The following is a 26,137-nucleotide window of genomic DNA, read 5'->3' as shown; positions in this document are numbered from 1 at the left end:
TTTAAAATAAAGTACTTTATTCAGCTATCAAAAAACAACTCTGCTTTGTTGGATACTTGAGGTCCTAATTTACATCTGAGTTTAGAAAGCTGCCACCTCATACATATGCACTTAAAATGCAAATTTCGCATCAGATTCCATATCAATACAGCGCAAAGCCCAACTCTAGCCACACCTCATCTTTGCTCAGGGCAAAGCCAATCTCAGCAACTTCTCCACATGTAACAGGACAAAATCCAAGTCCTCAGTGAAAGACAATTTAAATACGTGAGGATGTGCATTATTTTCAAATACTGCCACTTGATCCTGCCACTGTACGAACATAAAGAAAGAAAACTGGAAAATTATTAAAGTTGTAGTGCTTGACTAAAGTTCAAAAAAATGGAGAAAAAAATTAGTCGCTGAAACTCTATCACTTGCAACGAAAGACACTTTCATATTTGATATAAATAGGTTAATTTCAGGCTTTCCAATACCGAAATTACACAAGATTACAAGTGGGGGAAAAAACCTGAGAATTCTTCAGAGTGAATGAATGCCTATTACCATTACCGTAATGAACTGAAATGCACGGGTCCCTTTAAATGCGCTTGTTTCTCCGTATCACAGAAAATATTCGAAGGGCAGAGTTAAAAAAAAAAAAAAAAAAAAAAAAAAAAAAAAAAAAAAGAATGAACAAGGACTGTCAGCCAAGAAAACTTCTTTGAGGAACTTCGCGCTCTCACCGGTCTACAGTTTAGCACGCCAAAATCATTAGGGGAGCAGAGGCAAAGGACAAGCATTGCACGGTAAAGTGACACTTCGGAAAAGTAACAGCCCAATTACTCTTGTAGCAGCCTAGGTTCTTCCTTTCCAACGCACTGGTACAGATTTTTTGTACATGCTCTTCCCAAGATCCCGAGGTCAATTTCAAATACTGCTCCTCTGAAAAGTCACGAAGGAGGCTCGCTCACCCAACCCCACCCTGCAAACAGCACACTTCCCGTTCGTTCAGGCCGGTCAAGAACTCTAACTTGACAGTGACACACACTGAGAAAGAGGAAGTGGCTAAAGACCATTTCAAGACATACTTATTTTTCAGACATATCGATGGCTCTGTCTTGCCGGAAAGCTTCAATGGGATGTTGCCATCACACACTCTGGGAAGTTGGAGCGAATGATAAATAAGGTTGCAAGACCGAGGGCAACTCCTTTAAAATATATACAAATTTTTAAATCCTAGAAATCTTCTTGCTTTCAAGTGACTCCTCCCCTGTAGTGAACGCAACAAAGCTAGGAGCTTCCCTCCTGGTGGGTCCGATCTCGAAAGCGAGGCTCGGGGCCGGGTAGGTGCGTGGTCAGCCCTGCCAAGTGGCAGAGGGAGCGCCGGGCACCGAGGCAGCCAGGCACCGGCGAGCGCCTCTCTTACCTGGTTTGACTGGTTTTGGAGGCGGCTTCGACATCTCGCTTCTTTGAGCGGCTAAACCTAAAGACCGCGCACGAAGAGCCAACCGATCGCCCGGTCCGCCGGCACTCCAGGCGCCCCAAAGTTTCTTTCCGTCTGACGTGCAGTCCTGCGCCTCCGAGGACCTGCGCCCACCCTTTGCTACGAGAAGTGCGGACGCAGGCAGAGCTACTCAGCAGAGTGCTCGCCCCGCCCCGCGGCCGCCGAAGCCGTCCCGAGCGCGCGCCGAGCCGACGAGGAAGTGGCCGCCGCCTCCCTGAGCGCTAATTGGCTCTTGGGCTGGCAGCTTCACCGTGGCAGGGACGCGGGTAACGCGCACGGCGGCGGAACCGCCCGGAGCCGTGCGAGGGCGCCGCAAGCACGCGCCGGGGTTGGCCTGGCTGCGCGCCCCCGGCGGGAAAGAGCCGGAGCCGTGCAGGGGCACGCGCGCGAGGCCGAGCTCGCCAGAGCCCCGCCCCAAAGGAGGCTGGAGCCCGGCTCTGCGTCCCGACCGAAAGGGAAAGGAGCTTCCCCGTGGCGGTCCGCACCTTGACTCTCTCGGGGAAAGTGTCTGTAGGCCTCTCGGTTAGCTAGAGGCACGAATCCGCGGGTTGGTGACAGGCGCGCGCTTGGCCGTCTCGCTGCCGCTGGCCTGGGAGGACTCGAACTGGCCCCTGGTGAGTACGTTCCTGCCCCAGCCGCGCCGCCCAGCGCTGTCTCGCCGGGGCCAGAAGTGTTTCTAGAGTGCTCCTGTGCTGCAGCCCAGAACCTTGCAGCGTCTTCAAATCCTGCTGAGCCTCTTCCCCCTGAACCGGGCAGGACACGTACTTACAATGCTGTAAGGCCTCCATGCCCCCTAAGAACCCTGAAAATGAGAGTGCTGCCTCCTGGGGATCTCACATTTGTATGGAGAAATCCCCCAGGAACAGGATTAGGTCTTGACCCCCATGGGACAGTCCTTCCAATGCCATTTGAGTTGACAAACTACAGCCCGTCTGCCGCCTGTTGTTGTGCGACTAGGATTTTTTTTTTTTTAATAGCTGTGGGAAGTAGAAAGAATAATAAAATTTTGTGGCATGTGAAAATTATACGAAATTCAGATTTCAGTGTTCATAAAGTTTTAGTAGAACATGTCCACGCTCATTTGCTAAGGTGCAGGCTGTGGCCCTTTGTCATTACAAACACAGGATTGACCAGCTGCCTCGCAAGGCCAAAAACAGTACTACCTGGCACTTTACAAGAGAAAGTGAATCTGACCTAGCAGATTGATTGAGTGTCTCTTTGGCAACTAGGACTGGAGCATGCAAGAAAGGCAAAGTGCATAAATTTGAAATAGTATAGTCAGTATTGTAAATCTATTGTATATTTAGAAAAAGAAAAGTTGAGAAGAAAATACTGTTTAGCTAAAAACCTACATAAAATGAAGCTTCAAAATTCCTAATAGGGGTTGGTTAAAAAATGTCTAAAACAGTGATTCCAACCGGGAAGGGGCGTGGTTTACATTTTCAGAACAACCTTGGAAGTGTTCTCTGTTTAAGGGAGCAAAGTTCAAACAAGTAGGAAAAGACTGCCCTACTTCATGGAAGAATAGCCAAAATAAAGGAATGAGAAGTTCTAAAAACATTTCACTCTGGTTTAAATATCAGACTGCCCTTTAGATGCATTTGAAAAACATCTTTTTGTTTGCAGTTGTCATCTTAGGCCATTTTTGTGTTAGGGAATTAACTCTCTTATAGTGTGTTGATTAATCACATTCCCAGTGGAACCTTTCCATAGTTTAGAATCCAAAATGCACCACTTTAGCTGGACGGTGGCAGTGGTTCACACCTGTAATCTCAGCAACTCAGGAGACTGAGACAGGAGAATCGCAATTCTCAGGCCAGCTTCAGCAATTTGGTGAGTCCCTGTCTCAGGATAAAAAGTGGGGATGTAGTTCAATAGTACAGCACCCCAGGTTCAATCCCAGTCCAAAAAATAAAATTCACCATAGTTAGTAGTGAAATGGATTAAACACAAACACATGCTAATTTTGAAAAAAAAAATGACTCAACAACATTTAACTTGGGGTGAAAAAAGTATTTAAAAATTGTTCATTTGGATATTGCTCTTGCCACTTTAGTTTGTTCTCATGCAAATGTTCTCTGCTGTTGAAGAAAGCTTTGCACACATTGGGGAAATGAACTACATAAATATTCTCTAAGATTGGAGATGGTAGGTATTCCTAGAGGTAGTGTTCCCTGAATTGATGAAACTGGAAAGTTCAAAAGATTTCTCCAAAAGATATGCAGTTCATAGTTGATCAAACATGTGTTTGGTTCTTTGAAATCTCCTGATGCATATATTTGTAGCCTGGTAGCTCTTCATTGCAAACTTTTTCAATTTGATTTTTAAATAGTTTTTAAAAAAGGGCAACAGATGGTGAAATAAACAGATTGTGATATGGAGGCAGACAATGCCCTTCCTGAACTTGGAGTTCAACTGAAGTTGCCTTGTACATGCAACCCTGTTATTGAAATAGGTGGCATCATAGATTTCTAGATCCACCCTGCACTATACCCTTTTACTCAGTCCAGCCACCTACCTTGTTTCTGCATGTTGAGTTTCCCATCTTTCCCACATTGTCATCTGCTCATTGCTAATGGGGTACACTTGACATTTTAACCAAACACTATCTTGAACAGACCTGGATTGCTAACTAAGGTAGAGCTGGAAGTCCCAATTTTGATAAAAACTAGCATTTGACTGTAGGAGTCCGCTTCTGTTCCTGCCTGAGAGGTTTTTTTTTTTTTATAAGTAGATTCTTGACTTCCCTGCCTTCTGAATTGATAGTTTCCACACACATAACCCCCCTCAAGCCTATTTCCAGTGCCATAAACCACACTTGCTTGTTATTCACATGCTAGGTAATTGAGGCAGTTTCTTCATGTGTGTGCACAGATGTGGCAATTATTATGGGGGACCAGAAGTTTTTTCCATTCAGTGTGCACAGCAAATATATGCTCCATCAATTATACATCAGAGCCTGACAAACTAGCACACAAGCAACATCCTTTTCATGCTCTTGTTAATAAAGTGCTTTGTAGCAGCTGGAGGTGATGGAAAGACGTTAACTCAATTGATTTAGTTTCATTGCTGACTTTTTCACTTATTAGCTGTAAGACCTCAGGCATGTCATTCCAGTTTAGGCCAGCTTCTGCTTCTGAGAAATGAAGGCTAAGTGATCTCTAAGACTATACCTCAAGCTTGAGAATTTGTGCTCTGGCAAACTATCCAAAAATAAGATGGAGACAAGGAAAGAAAAAATGTCGTGACTTTTCTTTTTTTTTAACCAAGTAAGGATATCAGTCTACCACCCTGTACTGACATCATAAGATAAAGGGTATTTTACCACCAAAAAAAAGGTAATAAAGAAACCCATCTCAGCCAGACACAAGTGGTATACACCTGTAATACCAGATACTCAGAAGGCTGAGAAAGGAGGATTGCAAGTTCAAGGCCAGCCTCAGCAATTTAGCAAGGTCCTAAGCAACTTAGCAAGACCCTGTTTCAAAATAAATAAATAAAATAAGAAGGGTTTGGGGATGTGGCTCAGTGATTAAGTACATCAGGTTCAACCCCCAGTATCGGGGAAAAAAAAAAAAACAAAAGGACAGAAACCATCTCAAAATAAAGGGCAACTTCTCCCTTCCCCCCAAAAAAAGAGTAATTCACAACTTTCCACTGACATATCAAAAATAAGAATAGGGTAGGCTGGGCACAGGGTTCATGCCTACAGTCCCAGCAATTCAGGAGGCTGATAAACAGGCTTTCAAGTTCCAGGTCAAACTGGGCAACTTAGTAAGGCCCAACCTCTAAAAATTAAAAAGGGCTGGGGGTGTACCTCAGTTGTAGAGCACCCTTTGGTTGGATCCCTAATACTGAGGGGAAAAAATAGGATAAAATGAAATTCAAAACAGAAACATTATAACATAAAAATTTATTTTACAATAACATTGTTATGATTTTCTCTTGACTCCCGTTGACAATTTGGATTGAGGTGCATATTCAACAGTGGGACTCCAGATGAAACTCAAATTCTTCTCTCCCATAGGCTGTAGTGAAAGTGGAACCTAACCTTAAGCAATTACACCCATTTCAAATATTCTGGATAAACTGAAGAAGCCAAGGAACCACTGTTCTCTCCCCACCAGGTTCTTCTTCACACCCCACACCCCAGAGGAGTATAGACACAGGTCAGGAAAAAGAGGGGTCAGGGCTGCTGGAAGCCTTCATCTCAGCAGCCACTCATGCCTGGCTGCACAGCTTAGGTCCCTGACCATCCTACAAGAGCAGACAGGAAGAGCAGCCTCAGTCAGGAATGACCTCCGGGAACCACAATTCTAAGGGTCTCTCCAGCCATACTTCTCCTTTTCACTTAGAGATGAAAATGATGTAATATGCAAGGATCCCTTTGGCGAATTTTAGGGGACAGTAGATGAAATGCCCTAGACCAGGGGTCAGTAAGATAGCCTGGCCCTCTGCCTGAATGTTGGCGGTTTCACAGTAGAGAACGTAGGCATTGAAATCCAGTTAAGGGATGTGTTATCCCAATAGAAAGGGATTGCTATTCTTCTCGGTAGCAGACTTGAATTGTCCCCACATACACAAAATGTATGTAATTATTATTATATGTTGAGTGTCATTAAAAAGTTTGTGAAGATTTGTTTTTTGTTTGTTTGTTTTTTCCTCTTGTGATGTAAGTCCCCTAGGTAATAACCCAGATTTGGTCTCTTGGCCTGCATAGCCTCAAATATTTATCTGGCCCTTTTCAAAAGAATTTGCCTAGCCACGCCCTGGATTTAGGCTTTTGGATGAAGAAATAATGCCACTAAAGCACATTAACTCGTGATTGCCTCTGGCCAGTAGTGACTTTCTTCCTTTTTCACAAGAGAGTCTAGCCCAAGAGCAATGCTTGAGTCACCCAGGTAACTGAATCTGCAGGTGAAAGGTGACCTGGCTAAGGAGAAGCTGAAAGTCTGCAGACTTCCCTATGATCTGGCAACACTTCCATGATCTTGAAAACAGAGAGACTAACAGATGTGTGCATGGCTTGGTGGGGGGACCCTCTCAGCTCACTAGACACTAGTTCACAGGCCCTGAGCAAGCACCAGATGTTAGCACTTGGCAGTGACTTACCAGCAGGAAAGCTTTGTCACAGCTTGTGGGTAATGTGAAGCTGGAGTAACAAACCATCACGGCCATCCTCCCCTCTCAGTTGGTGCTAATTCATGACTCTCTTACCTCTCTAGACAACAAAATGATATTCAATTTTTTTTAATTTTAGGAAATATTAGGAAGACGTGATTTTCAAAACTAATTATGAAAACATTTGTCATTGGAATTGGTGGGTGAGTAACTTTGCTGCAAACAGCTAGTCACGATACCCAGCTGACCTAATGAAGTTTTCATGTGGTTGTGATGGTGGAAGGAGAAGCAGTGAGAAATCCAGAATCCTAGAGAAGAGCAGGCTGCTGCAGAGTGCTGCTACGTCAGTAACAGCAGATGGGAGCATTTCCCATAGACAGAAAGAGAAGGGTCAGTCAGCAGCGTTTTACACAGTTTACTGTTTACTTTCTGGAGCTATCACCAGAGGCAAAGCTGGATTAGACACTACTGTGGTTCTGCCTTCATCTAGATTCATCCTACGGTTGCTCCTCTTTTTGGATTTTGCTACTACAAGTAGCTTCTTGTGACTTACATGTTTCTTTTTGGCCTACCACTAGGGACCAACTTAGTTCACATACCCTCAGTCCCTGGGGTAAAATTGATGGGACAGCATTGTTTGGTTAAGTAGGCCCTGTTCTGGAGTTGAGCGTGGGGTTCATTGCTGCCAAACCAGACCTCAAAAAATGGCATGGATCCTGGGGAAGCAAATGCACCGTCCCCTAGAGGATCCACGCTGATTTTCCTTCTCCACGTTCCAGTATGGTGTCCTCTGTCCACAAATGTGCCTCATACCTGTGTGTCACGTATGCTAGTTACTTTCCCTTACTCCTAAGGAAAGCATCCTTCCCGTTGTTTCCTATTTAACAAGCACCACGATTTCATTTAGTGCTGCTACTTGTGGGAAGCCTATGCGAGACTCAGCACTGGGACTTCTGTCCCTGCCTTCCATCCTTCTCCAAAACCACTGCATTGTAGCTTCCCTGGGTATCTAACCACTTCCTGCCCTATGAGGTCACTATTCTGTTAAGACCGTAAGAACTTGTAGAAGTGCTAAAATCTAGGGGCATCCATGAACCTCCTGAAAATGTAATGCATATGTGAAGATATTCATTTTGGGGTAAAAGGGTTTATTTTCTGTATGGATATATGTATTTTGGTGTAGGGGATTTACCCCTAGGCTTTAAGCACAGTAAGCACGCCCTCTACCACTGAGCTGCATTCCCAGGCCCTGGGAAAGGGGCTTATAACCTTCATCAGATTCTCAGAGTTCCACCAAGATCTAGGTGTAGATTTTGTGTCTCCTCTCCACTACTGACTAGTTGTTACATCGGGCAGGTTTTCTTAATATACAACTTTTCAATCCTTGGTTTCAGAAACTGGAATATGGGAACATTCATATCTACCTGTTGCATAATGAATTCTTTACTTGTTTGAGTGATTCTAGACTCCCTTTTTAACTTCTCCCTAGCCACTGTCATATTCCAACTGCATTGAGCCCTCTTGTTACCTGGCATGTAAAAAATAAGCCGGGAATTGGACATTTATTTGGGTATCCTAAACAAAGAAGTGAGTGTCACCCAATAGTCACCCATTTTCTGTCCTCTAATCCTAGGGTGGAACATGTTCTAGGGGCTCTTCGCCCCCAGGATGGATGGCATGAGCATGTGAGAGAGGTTGTGAGTCTGCTGAAGGAGAAAGTACTGAGTCCTGTGTTGTCACCTGACCAGGATGGCCACATTCCACATACAAATCCTAAGTTCAGACTTATGCTGGGAATTGAACCCAGGCCTTGTGCATGCTAGGCAAGTGCTCTACCACTGAGCTACACCCCAGCTCCTAGGCTTAGACTTTTTAATATCTTTTCTCCCCTATTCTCTCTGTGACCTGCATCACCTAACTAGTCCATCTCCTCCAAACCTTGCACAAAAATGGTGATTATTTCTCACTGGCTCCAACTAAGTCAGTGATAAGGTATCTAATTACTATGGTTCAACTGCATGATCTTAACCAAAGGTATCTAAGTCTAGAAAGTGATACATTTTCTAACCAGATTGCTTAGCCCTAATAAAGGCACCCATGTATATTATCTATTTTAAACCAATATTCATTATATAAAACATGGACTTTCAGTATGTTTTACAGATATTTCGTTAAAAAAAGGAAAAAGGTCATAACAGTCTCTCAAGACATAATAGCCCCCCACACACACTTTTCCTTATTTTCAAATATCCTACCCAACTATGCATTGTACGATTAAATGGAAAATTTTGTGACTTCATTTTTTCTTCGTATACATAAAAGGTAATTAGGTGATTATATACAACAAACAATTTTGATGAATAATAGTTCAGTTTCGATCCTCTAAAGATTACCAACATTGCAATATTGACCACAGATTCTTTCAAATAGAGATTCAGTTGGGGGTTTTATGCTGTGGGCATTTGGTAGCATGGTAAAATCTTGACCTCTTTTTAGAGCAGTGATTTTTAAATGCACAAAATAAAACCAAGAATACAAAGGAAATCAGTTACAATAAAATATAGTTATAAAAATATTTTTAAATAAATTTGTACCATGTGAAGTATACACTTCTTTGTTAACATAATTAATAACAATATAATATACATTGGTAGGTTTTAAAGCTGCAATAAATTTAGAAATAATAATGAGCATCAATGCTGATTGATAATATCCATCCCCGCTGTAGTACAGGATGAAAATCTGTGCAATTTCTATAGGTGACAAAGTCTCAGGTATTGTAAATACTACTCTGGTTTATTACTTATAATTATGGGAAATTCTAACTTTCTGTTAAAATTTAGTGAAAATAAAGGATTAGTTTCTTTCCCATTTAAGTTCACAAAAACCTGAATTCTCTCACAGATCCTTTGGAGGTGCATAAGTCCCAGATTAAAACCCTCTGAAAAGGTGACTGAATAGAAAAGTGCCTCCCCTGAGCCATGCAGGGAAACAAGACACAGAAAAGTCAGGTGCCAGTTCTCCTTGATGTCACAATCCAGCCAGAAGGACAAATAACTGACCAGATATGATAAATGACTGTGGGCCTCCCCGCTATATACTTGCACTAAAATGTGCCACCCATTTTTTTCTGTGTTGCATGTGAACCCCATGAATTTTGCCATAAGCAAAAATTTACTTTGCTTCCAACACAACGTGATTTTCCGGTCATAATACCTAACTCACTTACCTGGTAGGTAGTTGCCTTTCTCCTCCATCCTTCCCAGCTTATTTCTTACCATTTAGTGTAGCATATCTACTAGTGCCCTTGATTTGCCAACAGAAAAAGCAGTTCCTATGGAGAAGTCATTTTTGGATCAGTAAATATTTTTCTAAAAAGTTCATTTTAAAATGTTCATGTTCATAATGCATTCTTTCTGGATATTTTCTTTTTTTCATTTGGTTCAGTGTGACAAATGGTGGGAAGACAACACTGGCTAAGAACTTACAGAAACACCTCCCAAACTGCAGCGTAATATCTCAGGATGACTTCTTTAAGGTATCTGAAAAACTGATAAAAATTTTTAGCACAAAAATGTTTAATGACAAAGTTATTTGAATTACATCCCCCAAACCTTTGCTGAGCAATGTGCCTTTGTAGAGCCAACTCAGCGCAGTAATGCATCAAATCCACTAGAGGGCACCAACTTTTAGTGCTGATCTTTGCGCTTATCATCCTCCAAAGCATTTATTAAAGGCTGTCTCTTTATATTGTGTAATTGCATCATTTCTTCCCTAAATACTGTTTTCATGGGTACTTTATTATTTTTCCAGCCAGAGTCTGAGGTAGAGACAGATAAAAATGGATTTTTGCAGTATGATGGTAAGTAGATTAGCACGTAAAACATGTGCTTATGTTCATTTTCTTTTTCAAACCTTAAAACATGTTGAAATATATTGTTGTACTGTGAACCTACATTTGTAGGTTTCTGATTTATGTTTAACTATTTAAATAGATCTTTTCCTCATATTTGTATTTAAAATTTAAAACATTGAGATAATAGATTTTCCTTCTGAAGCTAGGATTAGGTTCAGCATCTTTCTACTTAACCCTGCCCTGGGTATACAAAACTAACTATACTAAAATCCCCAACCTCACCCCACCAGACTGTCTCCCCTGGAGCGAACCCTAAGTTTTCCTCTTCTAGCTTTTCTTCCTGGTGGCTTGAATACCAGGCAGCTTGGTTTTTTTCTTTTCACTATTCAGGAAGGCATGGGAATATCTTTCAGATGCATTCACCTCATTTCCCTTACCCACAGCTAACACTATTTTGTAACCAAAGTATCAGAATCCATCAGAAAATATTTATCTTCCTATAGAGAATATCATAATAATAGACTGTATTATATTTAATTTTCTTAATAATCTTTATAATTAACAGAATGAACATTGAGTACTTATGCACACTGGCAAAGAATGAGCTATCTTAAAGGGTCATAAAGTACATTATTTTTAACTTTGATAACCTTGGAGGAAAAGTGTTATGTAAGAGTTCTTATAGACACATGATAGTTTTAAGAAAAACATCCTTGACCCACTCTCTGTTCTTGTGTCAAGTTGCAACCAGGATATTGTTTTCTTCTCTCATACAAAACTTACTGAGAAAGATTATTATAAAGCAAGAGTGAAACCAAAAACTGGTTTCATAATTTGACAAAGAATCACCATTCTTCCATTTTAGTGAGTTTTTGCAAACTGATAAGAAAAAACTAATATCCCAGTAGAAAAATGGTGTGTATGTTCACAGAAGCAGTAGGCCATTTGATTAGTAATGTATAGTGAACATTCAACCTCCAAACTTGTCAGAGAATTGCAGGTTACCTTTATTCCTACTTTCTGTTAGGGTGGCTGGTGCAAATATCCACAAGAGAGACAGAGTCAAGCAAGGTTTATTAATAGAGACTATCTGCCAGGCTGTCCTTCTGCAAGGTACAGCAGCCTCTGAAAAAAAACTTCTTAATTTTATAGTCATGTACAATGAAGTAGTTAAAAAATAATCCATCTGGTCCTGTGATTCTTATTTGGCATCTTTTTTGTGGTTTTGGTAGTTAGGGACTCTTTGGAGCAGGCTTCTTAGGATGGTAGATGCTGATTTTCAAAATGGAGTTACTTTGGCCTAAGATCTAACACTTACCAAGTAAACAAAGATCTTTAAAGCAGTGATTGCATGGGCTCAGTAAGTCAAAAATGTACACAGGTACTTTAGACTGAAGTATAAATTGATACAAGCTTTCTGGAAAAAAATATTGAGCATGAGTCTCAAATACCTTAAAATACCATTAGCTCAAGTATCCCACATCCAGGAGTCTATCGTAAGGAAAAATTTGAACTTTTCAGGTAATGTGCAAATATAAGCTAAGTCAAGGTGATGTTGACACTTTTATAAGCATTTAAAAAATAGTTTAAAAGTGTATAACTATTGAGTGTGGGGCTGTAGCTCAAAGCAGAGCACCTGCCTTGCACGTGTGAGGCACTGGGTTCAATCCTCAGCACCACATAAAAATAAATAAATAAAGATATTGTGTCCATCTACAACTAAAAAAAAGTGTATAACTATTAAATTATAGAGGAAACAATTTTTGCAATATAGTTGATAAATCAAAAGCAGGAATAAAAAATCAAAGAATGAAAAACAAAAAATATCAGTAGCTACATTAAGTTAAACAAACTAAAATACTCAAAGATGTCAGACTGTATTTTTTTTTTTTTTTTTTTTTTTGGAGAGGAGGGGTGGTACTAGGGATTGAACCCAATAGTGCTTAACCACTGAGCCACATTCCCAGCCCTTTTCATTTTTTATTTTGAGACAGGGTCTTGTTAAGTCACCAAAGGCCTCACTAAATTACTGAGGCTGGCTTGATCCTCCTACCTCAGCCTTCCGGGTTGCTGGGATTATAGGCACACACCACTGTGCCCAGCTTGAATTTTTTTTAAAGCCAACTATAACCTCCTTAAAAGAGAGAGACTTAAATTTGAGAACACAGAAAAGTAGACAGGAAAATGATAGGAAAAGATGATGTCTATTGAAAGAAAACTGGCATAACTGCACAAACTATACTCAGAGCAGACAAAGTAAGCTTTAAGGCAGAGTGTTACTAGGGATAAAGAAGGATAAGTGGGTCAATTCAACAGGAAGATAAAACAACCTAAAATTTCAATGTACCTAATAACATGACATCAAAACATACAAAGTAAAAACTGACAGAACTAAGAGGAGTATAGACAAATCTATGATTATGGTGGGAGATTTTAGCACAACTTCATTCATGTTTGATAGCATTAACAGGTACCATAGACTGCATTGCCTAAACAGATAGGTATTGTCCCATGGCTCCAAAGACTGGAAGGGTAGGTAGGACTGGGACCCTCTGAGGGATCTGGGGAGAAGCTCATCATACTTCTCTCCTGGCTTCCTATTGTTGGCTAGAGTGCTTAGCATTCCTCAGCCTCTTTGCATCACACCTTCTCTTCCTTCATCTTCACAGGACATTGTCCCTGTGACTATGTCAAAATTCCCCCTTCTATAAAGACACCAGTCTTATTAGAATAGGGGCCTGCTTTGTTTCTGTGCACCCTCATCTTATCTAATATCTGCAGAGAATGTGTTTTCAAATAGGATCACATTCCAAGTGCTGGGGACTAGGACATCAACATACAAATATGGGGAACAGTGTTTAACCATAACACTTAGGATCTAATGGAATTAGTAGACAAAAATTACTAGTGCTATAACAGAACTTAACAAAGCAGTTAACAAACTTGACCAAATTGACCTATATAGAGCATGCACCCAACATCAATAGAACACAGGGTTTATGCAAGAGCACATGGAACATTAGCCCTAACAGACTGTATGCAAGAGCATGGAGCAAATCCTAATCAAGTTCAGTGGGTTGAAGGGAGACAGAGGTACTCTAATTACAGTGATTAATCGATAATAAAAGGCAAAGGTGAACATTCTGAATTTCTTGAAAATTAAGTAGTATTGTTTTTAATTTTTAAAACATTTTCTTGTGGAAAATTTTAAACATACAGAAGTGGGCAGAAGAGTATAATGAACTCTCATGGGTTCACTCTCCAACTTTAAAAATGATGACTGTTTGGCCAGTTATATTTCATCTACACCCACCCACTTTCTCCTTTTAAAACAAATCCCAAACAGTCTCATGTTTTATCTGAAGCAGTACACTTATGTGTCCCATGGATCAAAAGGTAAATCACAGTGGGGCTGGGGTTGTAGCTCGGTGATAGAGCACTTGCCTAGCACATTTGAGGCACTGGGTACTATCCTCAGCACTACATAAAAATAAATAAATAAAATAAAAATATTTATGTCCATCTACAACTAAAAAAAATTTTTTACAAAAAAATGTTAATCACAGTGTAACTAAAAATATTTTAACTAATAACAAAAATATATCAAAACTCGTATGACTTCTGGTTCTAACCACATTGTCTAACCACATTGTCCCTGTGATTGACTATATCAAAATTAGCCCCATTTCTCATTGGTCCTCCCTCTTACAGCCAGAAACCCTGTGTGGGCTCTCTCTCATCCAGCAAGGAGGTCCACAGAACAGGTAGAGGAGAATGTGGCTCCGGAGCCGCTAATCAAGACCTCTAGAGACCAAGCAGGAAGCAGGTCTGATTTTATCGCACAGTTACAATCTATATATACTCAGGCAGTAGCTAAGCAGATTACAGGCAGCCACCAATGCAATTTCTGACCAACTGTCCTAGCAGTTACCAATCAAAGAGTGAGCTGTGGAGCAGGCGCAGGGACTGCAACATGCGGCCACACTCCCAGGGCTGTGCCTACGGGGTAAGTGGTTTGCCACTCAGACACAATTAGTGTATGCCATGTATGCAGTACTCCATGCACTTGTCCCCAGAAAACCCCAGATATCATACAACCAACAAGCAAAGGGAGACTGAAAGGTGAAAAGAAGACTATGAACTGGCTAAGGACTCAGGACCTAAGGAATGATATGGCTATGAGTTCCGTGGAGTCTCTGCCTCTCACATTCCCAGGATGAGATACTGGGGAGTTGTGCAACATGGAACCATCAGTAGGTACAGGCAGAAAAGCTCCAAGAAACCTGTTCTATATAATCACAGGACCAGGAAAGTGTGGCCTAGCAGAGTAGAAAGTCTTCTTGATAATCTCCACCCTGCTCCACCCAAACAAAAACATGCTTCCCTCAGAGTGTCAGCAGCACCAAGTAAGAGGTAAACTTCTAGGCCCACCCAGCACCAGCAAGATGGTATGAGTTGGCCCCCACGTCACCATAGAGGTGGGGTCAGAAGAGCCACCTAGGAAACCTGATAGCAGAGGCCAGGCAGAATGATGAGGTGTGGGTTGACACTCCGCCTTCCTCACCTAGGTAGCTCAGCTGTTATCATCAGGACCTAGTGGACAGCAGAGCTTCTGTCCTTACATGGCAGCCATGGAGTTGAACCAGTGCTCTGCTCTTCCCTTCCCACATATCAGCAGGGCCCAGCAGCAGGCTGAGCATCCATCCCCATTGGCCCCTGCACAAACCTTTCAGTGGGGTAACTGCTGGCAAAATAAAAGAAAATTGAGTAGGAACCACAGTCTCCCAGCTCAACACCTAAAACTTTCAGGACACAACTGAGAATCACTATCGTGTCAAGACCCAAGAAAATCTCAACTTGAGTAAGGAAACAGTCAATAAACATCTGGCATGATAACACAGATGTCAAAATTATGTGATGAGGGTTTAAAAGCAATATTATAAATAGGTCTCAACAAACAATTGCATTTTCTCAGAGAAAGTGAAAAATTAGAAAATCTGATTAAAGAAATAGAAGGTATAAAAAAAGAAACTTTGGAACTGAAAAATAATAATGACCAAAATTTTAAAACTCACTGGATGATCTCAACAGCAGAATGAGTAATGCAAAGGAAAGAATCAATGAACTTAAAGACAAAGGGATAGAGATTACACTGAACAACAGGAAATAAAATGAAAAAAAAACAAAACAGAAATGTGGAATAATAACTTAAGATCTAATATTCATATCATTGGAGTTTGAGGCAGAATAGAGAAAGAGTGTGTGGTACTAAGAATTCAATCCCAGCAGCTTGGGAGTCTGGGGCAGGAGGATTGCAAATTCAAAGGCAGCCTCAGCAACTTAGTGAGGCCCTGTCTCAAAGTAAAAACTAGGCTGGTGATGTGACTCAGTGGTTAAGCACCCCGGGTTTGATCCCTGGTACAAGGAAAAAAAAGAGAATTCAAAGAAGTAATAGCAGAAAACTTCTCAAATTAAATATGAGACAAATCTACAGATTGAAGAATATGAGCAGTCTCCAAACAGTTTAAACAAGACTCATCAAAAAAAAAAAATATGAAGTCTGGGTGCAGTGGCACAAGCCTGTAATCTCAGCAGCTCAGGATGCTGAGACAGGAGAATCACAAATTCAAAGCTAGCCTTAGCAATTTAGCAAGGCCCTAAGTAACTCAGCAAGACCCTGTCTCTAAATAAAATATTAAAAAGGGCTGGGGATGCGATTCAGTGGTTAAGCATCGCTGGGTTCAATCCCCAGTACCAAAAAAAAGAAAGAAAGAAAGAAAAAGAATAGCATAAATAAGGCACAAACTAAAATACCAAAAGCAATAATGATATTATGACTACAGTCCTGCAGATATTAAAGTAATGAGAACACCCTTATGGGGCTGGGGCTGTAGCTCAGTGGTAAAGTGCCTGCCTCACATGTGTGAGGCACTGGGTTCAATCCTCAGCACCACATGAAAATAAATTAAGATGCTGTATGTTCATTTACAACTAAAAAAACATTTTAAAAAAAGAACACCCTTATGAAATAAATTGAAAGACTTTGATGCAGCTGACAATTTTTATAGAGAAGTGTCATTTACTAAAAGTAACAACATTTCAGAAAAATCTCTGTAGTCCTATATCTATTAACTAAATTAATCCATACTTTTAAAACTTTACACACAAATAAATAAATAAATAAATAAATAAACTCTGAGCCCAAACCAGACAGTTTAATTCATTCAGTGCTAAGGCTGAGAATTTGTATTTCTGATAAGTCTTCAGGACTGGTCTTGGTAACCACAATTTGACAACTATTACAGGCTACTTTTCTAAAATCATAATTACAAGTTCAAAAAGTATGCACATTTTAGAGTTTAAAATAGTGTGTCCATGTCCATTGTAATTTAAGAGCTCTTTGTTTTATTAAAAAATTTTATTAGCTCTTCACCAAATACAGTGTGCCAAATACATTACAGATATTTTCCACTGTCATTTCTCTTTTGTACTTGTCTTCCAAAAATTTTTAATTTTTGTATAGTCAAAAGAGAGTAAAGCCCAGTGCTGGGGCACAAAGCTATAATCAAAACAGCTCAGGAGGTAGAGGCAGGAAGATCAGCCAGCCACAGCAACTTAGGAGGCCCTACACAACTTAGTGGAAGCCCAGTCTCAAAATAAAAAACAAGAAGGGCTGGGGATGTGGCTCAGTGGTTAAGCACCCCAGGTTCAATCCCTGGGGTAAAAATAAAAATAAAAGCAATAAAGCAAAGTTAGCTATGAGTTTATAATAGTCAGAGCTGGAAGCAGAGACATGGAATTCACCTGAATTACTTTCTACCTTTATATGTTTGGAATTTTCCACAGCAATAGTGTTTCAGACACCAGTTTATCAATATTATTAGAGTTTCAACTGATTATCTGAAGTATTTGTAGCTGTCTTGAAAGAGAAGTAATACTCATCACAAAATGCCATATACAAAGTTTTTTGTTTGTTTGTTTCATTGATTTCACATTTTTTGTTTGAAGTGCTTGAAGCACTTAACATGGAAGAGATGATGTCAGCCATTTCCTGCTGGATGGAAAGTCCTGGACATTCTGTGGAATCAACAGATGGCACAAGTGCTGAGGAAATTCCCATTTTAATCATCGAAGGTTTCCTTCTGTTTAATTATAAGTAAGTAGCATTTCTACTCTAGTATTGACTCTGAGTGAATGGCGAAAAAGACTGAGAACTAATTAATTATGCTGTTATCTTAGGCCCCTTAATACTGTATGGAATAGAAGCTACTTCCTGACCATTCCCTATGAAGAATGCAAGAGGAGAAGGAGGTATGTTAAAGACAAGATTTTGGGGAAGTGAGGAAAACAAAATTATTGAGCAATGTTCATTATTCAAACAAGGGAGGTCTTAACTCTTATACATAAGTGGCCATCTATGTGGAATAGTGTGCAGTACTTCTGTAACAAAAGGGCCTTATGTCAATCTCTCTGGCTCATTTCTCCTAAATCTCCAAATGAAGCAATCTCATGTTGATTATGATTTTGGGTTAGTGGGCCTGTATTCTACAACAGCTACAAAGAGCACCAGTTAGTTTAGAGCTTAATCCAAATGTGTCAGTATCTCTATCATTATTTACACTGATACTTGTCTCAATTCTTTTGTAAAGCACTTGAGGGGAAAAGAGATAATTTTAATGATCATCAGTGAATTACAAAGTTAGTGTTTGTATTGGAGAACTAAATCTACTGTATCTTTCCCAAGTGCCATTGAATTTAAAAATCCTGTTAGACTTAATCTGGGAGCAATTTTCCCATTATCCTTACCATTGCTATTTTACTTTATCAATTATGTTTCTATCAACATAAAGTTTCCTGTGTGTTTTGATAGTACAAGGGTCTACCAGCCTCCAGACCCCCCAGGATACTTTGATGGTCATGTGTGGCCCATGTACCTAAAGCACAGACGAGAAATGGAGGACATCACATGGGAGATTAGTAAGTGCCTTTTATCCTTTCATTTAAGACTTTTTAGGTGTCATTTGCCTCAAAGTGTAAGAATGAAGTTGGTCATGGTGGCACACTCCTGTAATTCCAGCGACTCAAGAAGCTGAAGCAGGAGGATCACAAGTTTGAGAACAGCCTCAGCAACTCAGTGAAGCCCTAAGAAACTTAATGAAACCCTGTCTCAAAATAAATTTTAAAAGGCTGGGGATGTTGCTCAATGTTTAAGAATTCCTGGGTTCAATCCCCAATACCAAAAAAACAAAACAAAACAAAAAAGTGTAGGAAAAAAAGGACTGAGATCTGAGATAAGTTTTTCTCATGTAGAAGATCATGAAGGGACACTTGAACCCTGTGGGTTTCCCTCTTCCACACTGGTTCTGCTGGTTTATTTCTCTCTTTGTGCCTCTTTTCAAAAGCTGGTCCATTTCTAGATGGCCATCAGTGACTGAATGCCTTGCATGTGCACGGCACTGGCCTGGAGACAGCAGGTAAATAAGGCAGACCTGGTTCCTGCTCTCAGGCAGCAGACCTTCTTTCAGGGAGCAACATTAAAGGCTTTAGCAAGCTGCACAAGCATGCTCTTTCCCCAGGATAAGTGCTGCAATACCAAACTCCAGGTGACCATCCAAGTCCCAGCACTCAGAGAAGAGTGCTTCGTGCCACATTCAAAACAAACTCATGAATTTAACTGGATGAAAGGAGGTAGGTTAGAATGGATGATCATCCCTGACAGTGGGTAGGGTACATGAAAAGGCCAGGGAGCAGCAAAGAATGAACTGCACCTGAAAAGAGCTGGTGTGTTTGTGTCAGAGAAAACCAAGGGGGAGAGTTGATGCTGGTGTATCGGGCTGGGTCAGTCAATAAACCAGTTAAGGATTTGGGTCATTTTCCTATGAGAAGTGGGGAGCTCTTTACAGGGCTTTGTATCGATACAAATTCTTTTGAGTAAAACCCTTCAGCTGTGTGGAAGATGGACTTAGAGGGTACAATATAGGACATAGACACTAAATAGAGCTGGGAGACAGAGCATGCAGGAATTGAGGTATCAAAGACTTGAGATAAAAAGCTGGGTGTTGTGGTGCACACCTGTAATCCCAGTAACTTGGGAGGCTGAGGCACCCAACCTCAGCAACCTTGCAAAGCCCTAAACAACTTAGCAAGACCTTGTCTCAAAAAAATAAAAGGGTCTGGGGATGTAGCTCAGTGGTTAAGCACCCCTGGGTTCATTCCCCAGTAAAAATGGAAAAAATAAAAAGATTTTAAAGGGAAAGAAAGGCAGTAAGAGGACATCACTGCCCAGTGGCCCAAACTGGAAATGCTATAGCCAGAACTTCAGCAATGGCTCTAGAGATGCACTCTTCTTTCTGTACAGCTCTGACAGAGCTACATGCCTTGGAGGCTAACAAGGTTCTCACAATATAGACTCCTTTCTGGAACTGTCAGGTGTTGTTTCACAAAACAACTAGAGCTAGGGTGGAAGAAATGGCATAAGGCTATTGTATTGGATAAGACAGGGGAATCAGAACTGATATAAACTTTTCAGAACAAAGGGACTCATCCATTAATAAACCTGTTACCATTTGAACTGCCCTCTTTTCCCCTTCTCAGTTTACTTAGATGGAACAAAACCAGAAGAGGACCTCTTTGCACAAGTATATGAAGATGTAATACAACAACTTGCAAAACAGATTTGTAAGTACAGTCCTATCAAAGTGAATGGTAGAGGAGGGACAGCCAGAAAAATAGTTCATTACATACTCAAGAATGGCATATAAAAATGCTAATGAGGAGTGATTGTATTCATTCATTCTTTCCTTTGAGGATAACTGGGAATCAGAAATCCAATTTGAATTTGGAGATCTGATTACTTTGTATGTTAGGTTATTTTTTTTTTTTTAGGGGTTAAAATATTTGCCCCTTTTTTACATCTTTTAGCATATTTTTGTTACTTTAAAATTGTAGTAAACCACTGTCCCAATGGGACTGAAATTATTTTGGGGGGCAAAGTGCAATTAAAATGAAAATTATTTTAATATATCTAGAGCTTCCCTTTTTATTTATTCCCTTAAATGTTTTCTTTAAAATTTCTGTTTTACAAATGCCTAAAAATAAACACTAGATTTTTAAAAATTATGAAGTATGTTCTTGATGGTTTTCATATTAGCTCTTTTTGCTGCAAGACATGGAAATCTACCTAAATCTGGCTTAAATAAAAAAGTACAGAGACAGCACTGACTTCAGGCTCATCTGGATTAAGGAGCTCAAATAGTGTCCTCAGGGCTCTGCTGCAGTTCTGTGTGAGTTTATTTTGAAGTTAGGCTTTCTCCACCGTCAGATACAAAATCTGTTCTCAGTGTCCTTCTCCCAGGTCCAAAAGCCCAGTGTGGAAACATACCTTATCTTTTTTTTCAAGGTTGCCTGTGAGTGGATAAATTTTGGTGCTGTGGATTGAGTTCAGAAAGGTTCATGTCTTATTCTCACTACTTTTGTGTGTGTGTGTGTGTGTATTTCCTTATTTTTATCCATTTTTTGGTGGTTGTTCTTGTTGTGCTAGGATCGAATCCAGGGCCCACAAGTTAAGCACCAGCTCCACCACTGAACTGTATTCCAGTTCTTAAACAGTTTTTTTAAAAAGCAATTTTTCATTTTTGGCTTAGCTGGAAAAGCCCAGGAAAGATTTTGATTGGTCCTGCTTGACTAACGTGACTTGCTAAACTAGTCACTGTGACCAGGGAGAGGGTAGCCTCATGATTAGATCACATACCTATCTTGTAACTGAAGACCCAACCTAAGACCTCCTATTTTTAAAAATTCCCCAAAGGAAAGCAGGGAAGAAAGTAGAAAACAGATTTTAAAAACATGCCCAAGAGGACAAAACTCTAGGTAAAGCTTCTGTTGTATTCGAAGTACATGAATTTAAAGGATTTCTGTGGCTAATAGGCAAAAATGCAGTCATCAGCTGACCCAGAAAAGACTGAATGAGTCAGTCCAGCAGAGAAGAATATTAGTTGGGTTTTTTGGAGAGAAGCAGCTGCTTGAGTTGTTGTAATCTCACAGTAAGAATTAGATTTCTAATGTCTCTAGTAAATTCCTTTCCGACCAGGAGACCGAGCCCAGCTGGGCAGCCCATGGTTCTAAACACTCCTCATTTCAATATTAGCCCTTCCTGTAGGCAGGAACCCCTTTGAATAAATTTTAGGGCCATTTTAGAATTTCTTCTTGTAAGTAGAATTAATAATCTTGCCAGATAATGCCTGCTCACCCCTGCCTTGAGTTACTCTGATAAAAGGGAGGCCTCCCAAAATGGAGGTCATGGTGCACACATGAATGGATGTAGAGAGAGGTGATGAAGTGAGGGTCCAACCCTCACAAATGATGGCACCAGAGCTAGACCCCCTTGTGTGAGAACTGTTAGCTCCCTTCCTGGCCCCAAAGGGAGGCTTCCAGGGACACTTGAGGTGCTGGACACCTGTTCCTTTCTCTTCTCAGCAGTGGGCAGAGTTCAGGCCCACTTCCTTCAGTGATTAAGTAATACGCTGGAGTTTGGCCTTAAAGTCTGTATATGGGTCAAGATGAAAGGAGCCCTGATCATGTAGCTCAGGGTATTTCATCCTGTTCCATTCCATATCCTGCCTTTTGCCAAGAGATGCTGGCATGTTCTGACAGGTGCTACAGGTCCAAAGAAAGTGCATTTCCATGTGTGCAACCCCCTGCCTCTTTCTTTGTAATTAGGAAAGAAATATTCATCTATGCCCCTTGTGACTATCTAGTTTATGTTCCAGATAGTAGATAAAGGTTTAAAAAAAAAAAAGAAAGAAACACTACAAGAGATATACAGTCGGAAGCAGATCAATTTTTCCTGTCTCCAAGATTTATGGCAGTTTTTCTGTTGCATAAATAAGTTACTCTGTTATTTATAGTTACCCATTACCTTTCCTAGCTCTTCTAGTCACAGTCTTCTGGAGCTGGCCAGAAGGCATCCTCAGCACGTACCCTGGTTTAATCCTGACTCAGAGACTCAGTAAGCAGGGCGGCCTTTCCAATGTCTTAAGTGATAACTCTTTAGGTTTTCTCTCATAATGTCTCATAAGCCTGTTCAGCTAATTTTTCATTCTGAGTATATAAAATCATAATGGTGATAAAGTAATAATAGTGAAAGAGAAAAAGGACTAATCACCCATGCTTATTTCTGCATTTAAGTTAATGTTTAATATGTAGATAGCTTTATACTTGAAGTGTAATCTAAAACTTGACATTGACATTTTACTGTAGAAGAAAAATGTCACATGTCTAGTACCAAATCAAGGAATAAGAAATTATAAAATTAAAATTTGATTTTCAAGTATTTGTGTTTTTCTATTGGCATTTTCTAATTAAATGTAAATTATAATTTATATTTATCAAATAATAGTATAATTATCTAGCATAATAGCCCAAATTCACACAGATTATTTAACCATCTCCCAATTGTTGGATATTTAATGTTGTTGCAAGTGTTTCACAGTGATAAGTAAGTTGCTATAAAAATATCTGTATGTATTATTGGGTTTTTGTTGGGTATTTTTTTGGTACTGGGGATTGAATCCAGGGTGCTTGCTTAACCACTGAGCCACATCCCCACCCCTTTTTATGTTTTATTTTGAGCAAGAGTCTCTCTAAGTTACCTAGGGCCTCATTAGGTTTCTTGAGACTGGCTTTGAACTTGTTATCCTCCTGCTTTAGCCTCCCAAGTTGCTGGGATTACAGGCATGCACCACCACTCCTGGCAAGGTTTTCTTCTTTTTGAATTATATCCCTGAGGTAAATTCTCAGAATTGGCACTTATTTGGTCAAAGAGTATAATCATTTTTATATTTTACATATTTTAAAGGTGAATCATGACACTAAAAATGTGTTCTCCAACATAAACTGAGTAGTAAGAGTACAGTAGGTTTGTCATTAAATTTCTAAGCCAAATTCAGGTATTAAGATATTCTTCCTTTATTCGGAAGGTAATGATCACTTCTTGTGTACATCAAGGATAACCCCAAACAGGAATTACACAGCAGCCACATATCCTTCATGATAGTTTTCTAGTCCTCAAATTGTTTCCTTCCCTGAAGTCAAGTATTATCCATACCTACTATAAATAATACACGGTGTCTGATTTTTATAGATATTCTTAAAATTTAATGCAAGGATTAAAACAATGGGACTTTGACTCAATATAGTTCTTTAGGGAGAACCATTTTTGGCTCCAGAATGTTTCTGCACTTGGATTTACTATTGTTAATTTTTACTAACATCTTGGATTTACTATTGTTAGTATGACGATTTAGGAAAATGAGAATTTGAATTATCCATTAATTTATTTTTCTACTTATTCTCAAGGTTTGCAAGTTACAGCATGAAGATGGAATGCATGAATCATTACTGAGTGATTTGGAAACAAAAAAAATACATTTTAACAACCATGACCAAGATTCAGGGGGCTGGGGATGTGGCTCAAGCGGTAGCACGCTCGCCTGGTGTGCGTGCGGCCCGGGTTCGATCCTCAGCACCACATACAAAAACAAAAGATGTTGTGTCCGCCGAGAACTAAAAAATAAATATTAAAAAATTCTCTCTCTCTCTCTCTCTCTCTCTCTCTCTCTCTCTCTCTCTCTCTCTCTCTCTCTCCGACTCTCTCTTTAAAAAAAAAAAAAAAAAAAGATTCAGTATCAACTGTGGTACACTGACAGCTATTTTTGTGTGTGTGATTTTTTTTTTTTTTCAATTTTCTAAACATGGAGAACAGCAAACATCCATGCCAGTGGACTGGAATCTACCTTGATGACTTGCTGTCACTGCAGGAAGGGCACAGATAGAGCACAGCTCACAAACAATAAGTCAGGCTCTCTGTGACAATTGTCAAACTTTTTTGACCATAACCTAGAATAAAAATAAGGATTACACCACAGTTCAAAATATATATTTAATCCATCATATGTGTGCATCATGTATGTGTGTAATTGTGTGTATATGTGTGTGTGTGTGTGCACACTCACACACATATCAGGTACTATAAGATATGGACCTTACAAATGATGTACTGTGATTTTCTTCTATTTTTAATTTTTGTTAATATTGATTTTAACCTATAGTTTGGAAAATGCTGCTTTCTACCATCCCATAGCAACACTCACCATCTTCAGAAAATAGCTTTACTAGGAGTAGCAGTCAAATTGACTACATCAATGATTTACTGTGGTACTGGAGTTTTTATGATTTGTTGTGGTGAGGGTTTTTTTTTTTTTTTTCCTCTCTTTGAGTCCAATGCCATTATGTGAGTCTCTACCATGTGTGAGACTTTGATACAAATAACATTAGACACAAGGTATTAATATAGTGTATTCAACCTTAATTCAAATAAAGGAAATTTCCTTTGTTGGACCATTGGTCTAAAATCACAAAAGTCAGCCGTTATTTCAATTGTATGCAATTCAGGGGCCTTTATTTAAAAAGCACAGGCGAGAAATGAGAATTGTATGATGTCTTGATGCCTCTTTCAGTGCTGGAATTTAAATTGTGTACTGATAAACCTATCAATAATAACCACATTGCCACCACTGTATCACTCTTTATAAAATATATTATTTCGTTTACTCATTTGATCAGCTCTCAATTATTTCAAACTAGGTTGCACTCCTGAAGATAGGGGGGCTTTTTTGAATTTCCTACATGCTACAAAAACTACAAAACAAAATTTGGGCTCAAGGTACAGTTTATCCACTTAGTAGCTATATACCTTTTATCAAGCTATTCAATCTTGGTTTTCTCTTTTAAGATGGGAATATCAGCAATACTTTGTATGGTTGTAAGGTAAACTAAGGATTAAGTTTGATATCCTTAATATGACATCAAGGCTTTCTCTGATCTAGCTATTGAGCACCTCTCTACCCTTATTTCCCAGAACTGGGAGTATTGTCACCAGTCACTGCACAGGAGACTGTGAAGAAGATGTCAGGACATGTTCAGACCAGGCATGGTGCATTCATTGCCTTGGAAAGTTGTCACAGGACAAAATCAAGGGTTTTTCAGTGAGAAAAGAAGAAATAGGAAAGCTACCAAAAGTGTATACTACAACTTTTTTGTGCATGAATTTATCAAACTTGAGTTATTGTGATTTCTATTATTAATATAATAGTTGTTGTTGTTGTTTTTAGGATAAAATCATATATATAATTATTCCAACTTCATTTCTAAGAATTTCTGAAATGACTTCTCCCCCTGTACCCTACAGAGACATGGACCTGCTGATGGAGAATCATTATATTTGACTTTTCTCCCTGTTTGAACTTGTGAAAATAATAGGCCAGAGAAGGTCTATCTTGCAGGGAAGGATAACAACAGGCATTGTAAACAGAAGCACTTTGGAAAGACATACGATGATCTTCTTTCTGTTGTTAGTGAGAAATAAATCAGAAATTTGAAATAGAATTCCAGTGCTTCATTTCTGTATTCACTGTTTCACATACAGCTACTCTAAAATCAAAGAAGTTAATGATGACATTGAAACTAAATATATATATTTAGCCAAAATTTGACAAGGAGCAAATCTGCTAAGTCTTCCCTATCTATTCATAAATAACTTCAGTCCTTTTAGGATGAATTTGCTGTGGGGGTTTATTATGCTTAGTATTAAACACAGGGAGCAATTAAAAGACACA

The 26,137-nt window shown here is 39.7% G+C and overlaps 2 protein-coding genes and 1 non-coding gene across 6 annotated transcripts in view; 1 reads left to right on the top strand and 2 right to left on the bottom strand.

Moving 5' to 3' along the window:
* The window catches only part of Ostf1 (osteoclast stimulating factor 1), a 53,345-nt gene extending 51,734 nt beyond the window's left edge, over positions 1 to 1,611 (bottom strand). Inside the window, exon 1 of the mRNA XM_076843496.2 lies at positions 1,409 to 1,611. Coding sequence (XP_076699611.1) covers positions 1,409 to 1,442 — 34 coding nt within the window. The 5' untranslated portion in view covers positions 1,443 to 1,611. The remainder of the gene's footprint in view (positions 1 to 1,408) is intronic.
* A 170-nt stretch (positions 1,612 to 1,781) lies between these two features.
* Positions 1,782 to 25,876, top strand: Nmrk1 (nicotinamide riboside kinase 1). 4 transcript variants are annotated; one of them, XM_076846060.2, is made up of 10 exons: positions 1,782 to 2,100; positions 6,747 to 6,810; positions 10,055 to 10,145; positions 10,421 to 10,469; positions 17,472 to 17,619; positions 17,703 to 17,774; positions 18,334 to 18,440; positions 20,058 to 20,141; positions 22,390 to 22,470; positions 23,820 to 24,106. In XM_076846060.2, the coding sequence occupies exons 2-10, from the start codon at positions 6,782 to 6,784 to the stop codon at positions 23,837 to 23,839; spliced, it is 681 nt and encodes a 226-aa protein (XP_076702175.1). In that variant the 5' UTR covers positions 1,782 to 2,100; positions 6,747 to 6,781; the 3' UTR covers positions 23,840 to 24,106. The 4 variants fall into 4 exon arrangements, with proteins under 4 accessions (XP_076702175.1, XP_076702177.1, XP_076702178.1 ...); XM_076846062.2 differs by lacking the exons at positions 22,390 to 22,470; positions 23,820 to 24,106 and adding an exon at positions 20,863 to 22,380 and having other exon boundaries at positions 1,786 to 2,100; XM_076846063.2 differs by lacking the exons at positions 22,390 to 22,470; positions 23,820 to 24,106 and adding an exon at positions 25,711 to 25,876 and having other exon boundaries at positions 1,787 to 2,100.
* Trnaa-agc (transfer RNA alanine (anticodon AGC)) lies at positions 8,389 to 8,456 on the bottom strand. Its single transcript has one exon. It is a non-coding gene; the product is annotated as a tRNA-Ala (tRNA).
* Positions 25,877 to 26,137: the final 261 nt, after the last annotated feature.

Source organism: Callospermophilus lateralis, chromosome 2, assembly GCF_048772815.1.
Source record: "Callospermophilus lateralis isolate mCalLat2 chromosome 2, mCalLat2.hap1, whole genome shotgun sequence".
Lineage (NCBI taxonomy): Eukaryota > Metazoa > Chordata > Mammalia > Rodentia > Sciuridae > Callospermophilus > Callospermophilus lateralis.
This window is presented reverse-complemented; position numbering and strand designations above follow the sequence as displayed.

Coding starts and splice junctions, on each gene's coding strand:
- Nmrk1 (XM_076846060.2), top strand. CDS start 6,782: ATGAAAACATTTGTCATTGGAATTGGTGG. Junction 17,775..18,333: donor GAATGCAAGAGGAGAAGGAG/GTATGTTAAAGA, acceptor GTGTTTTGATAG/TACAAGGGTCTACCAGCCTC. Junction 20,142..22,389: donor ACAACTTGCAAAACAGATTT/GTAAGTACAGTC, acceptor TACCTTTCCTAG/CTCTTCTAGTCACAGTCTTC.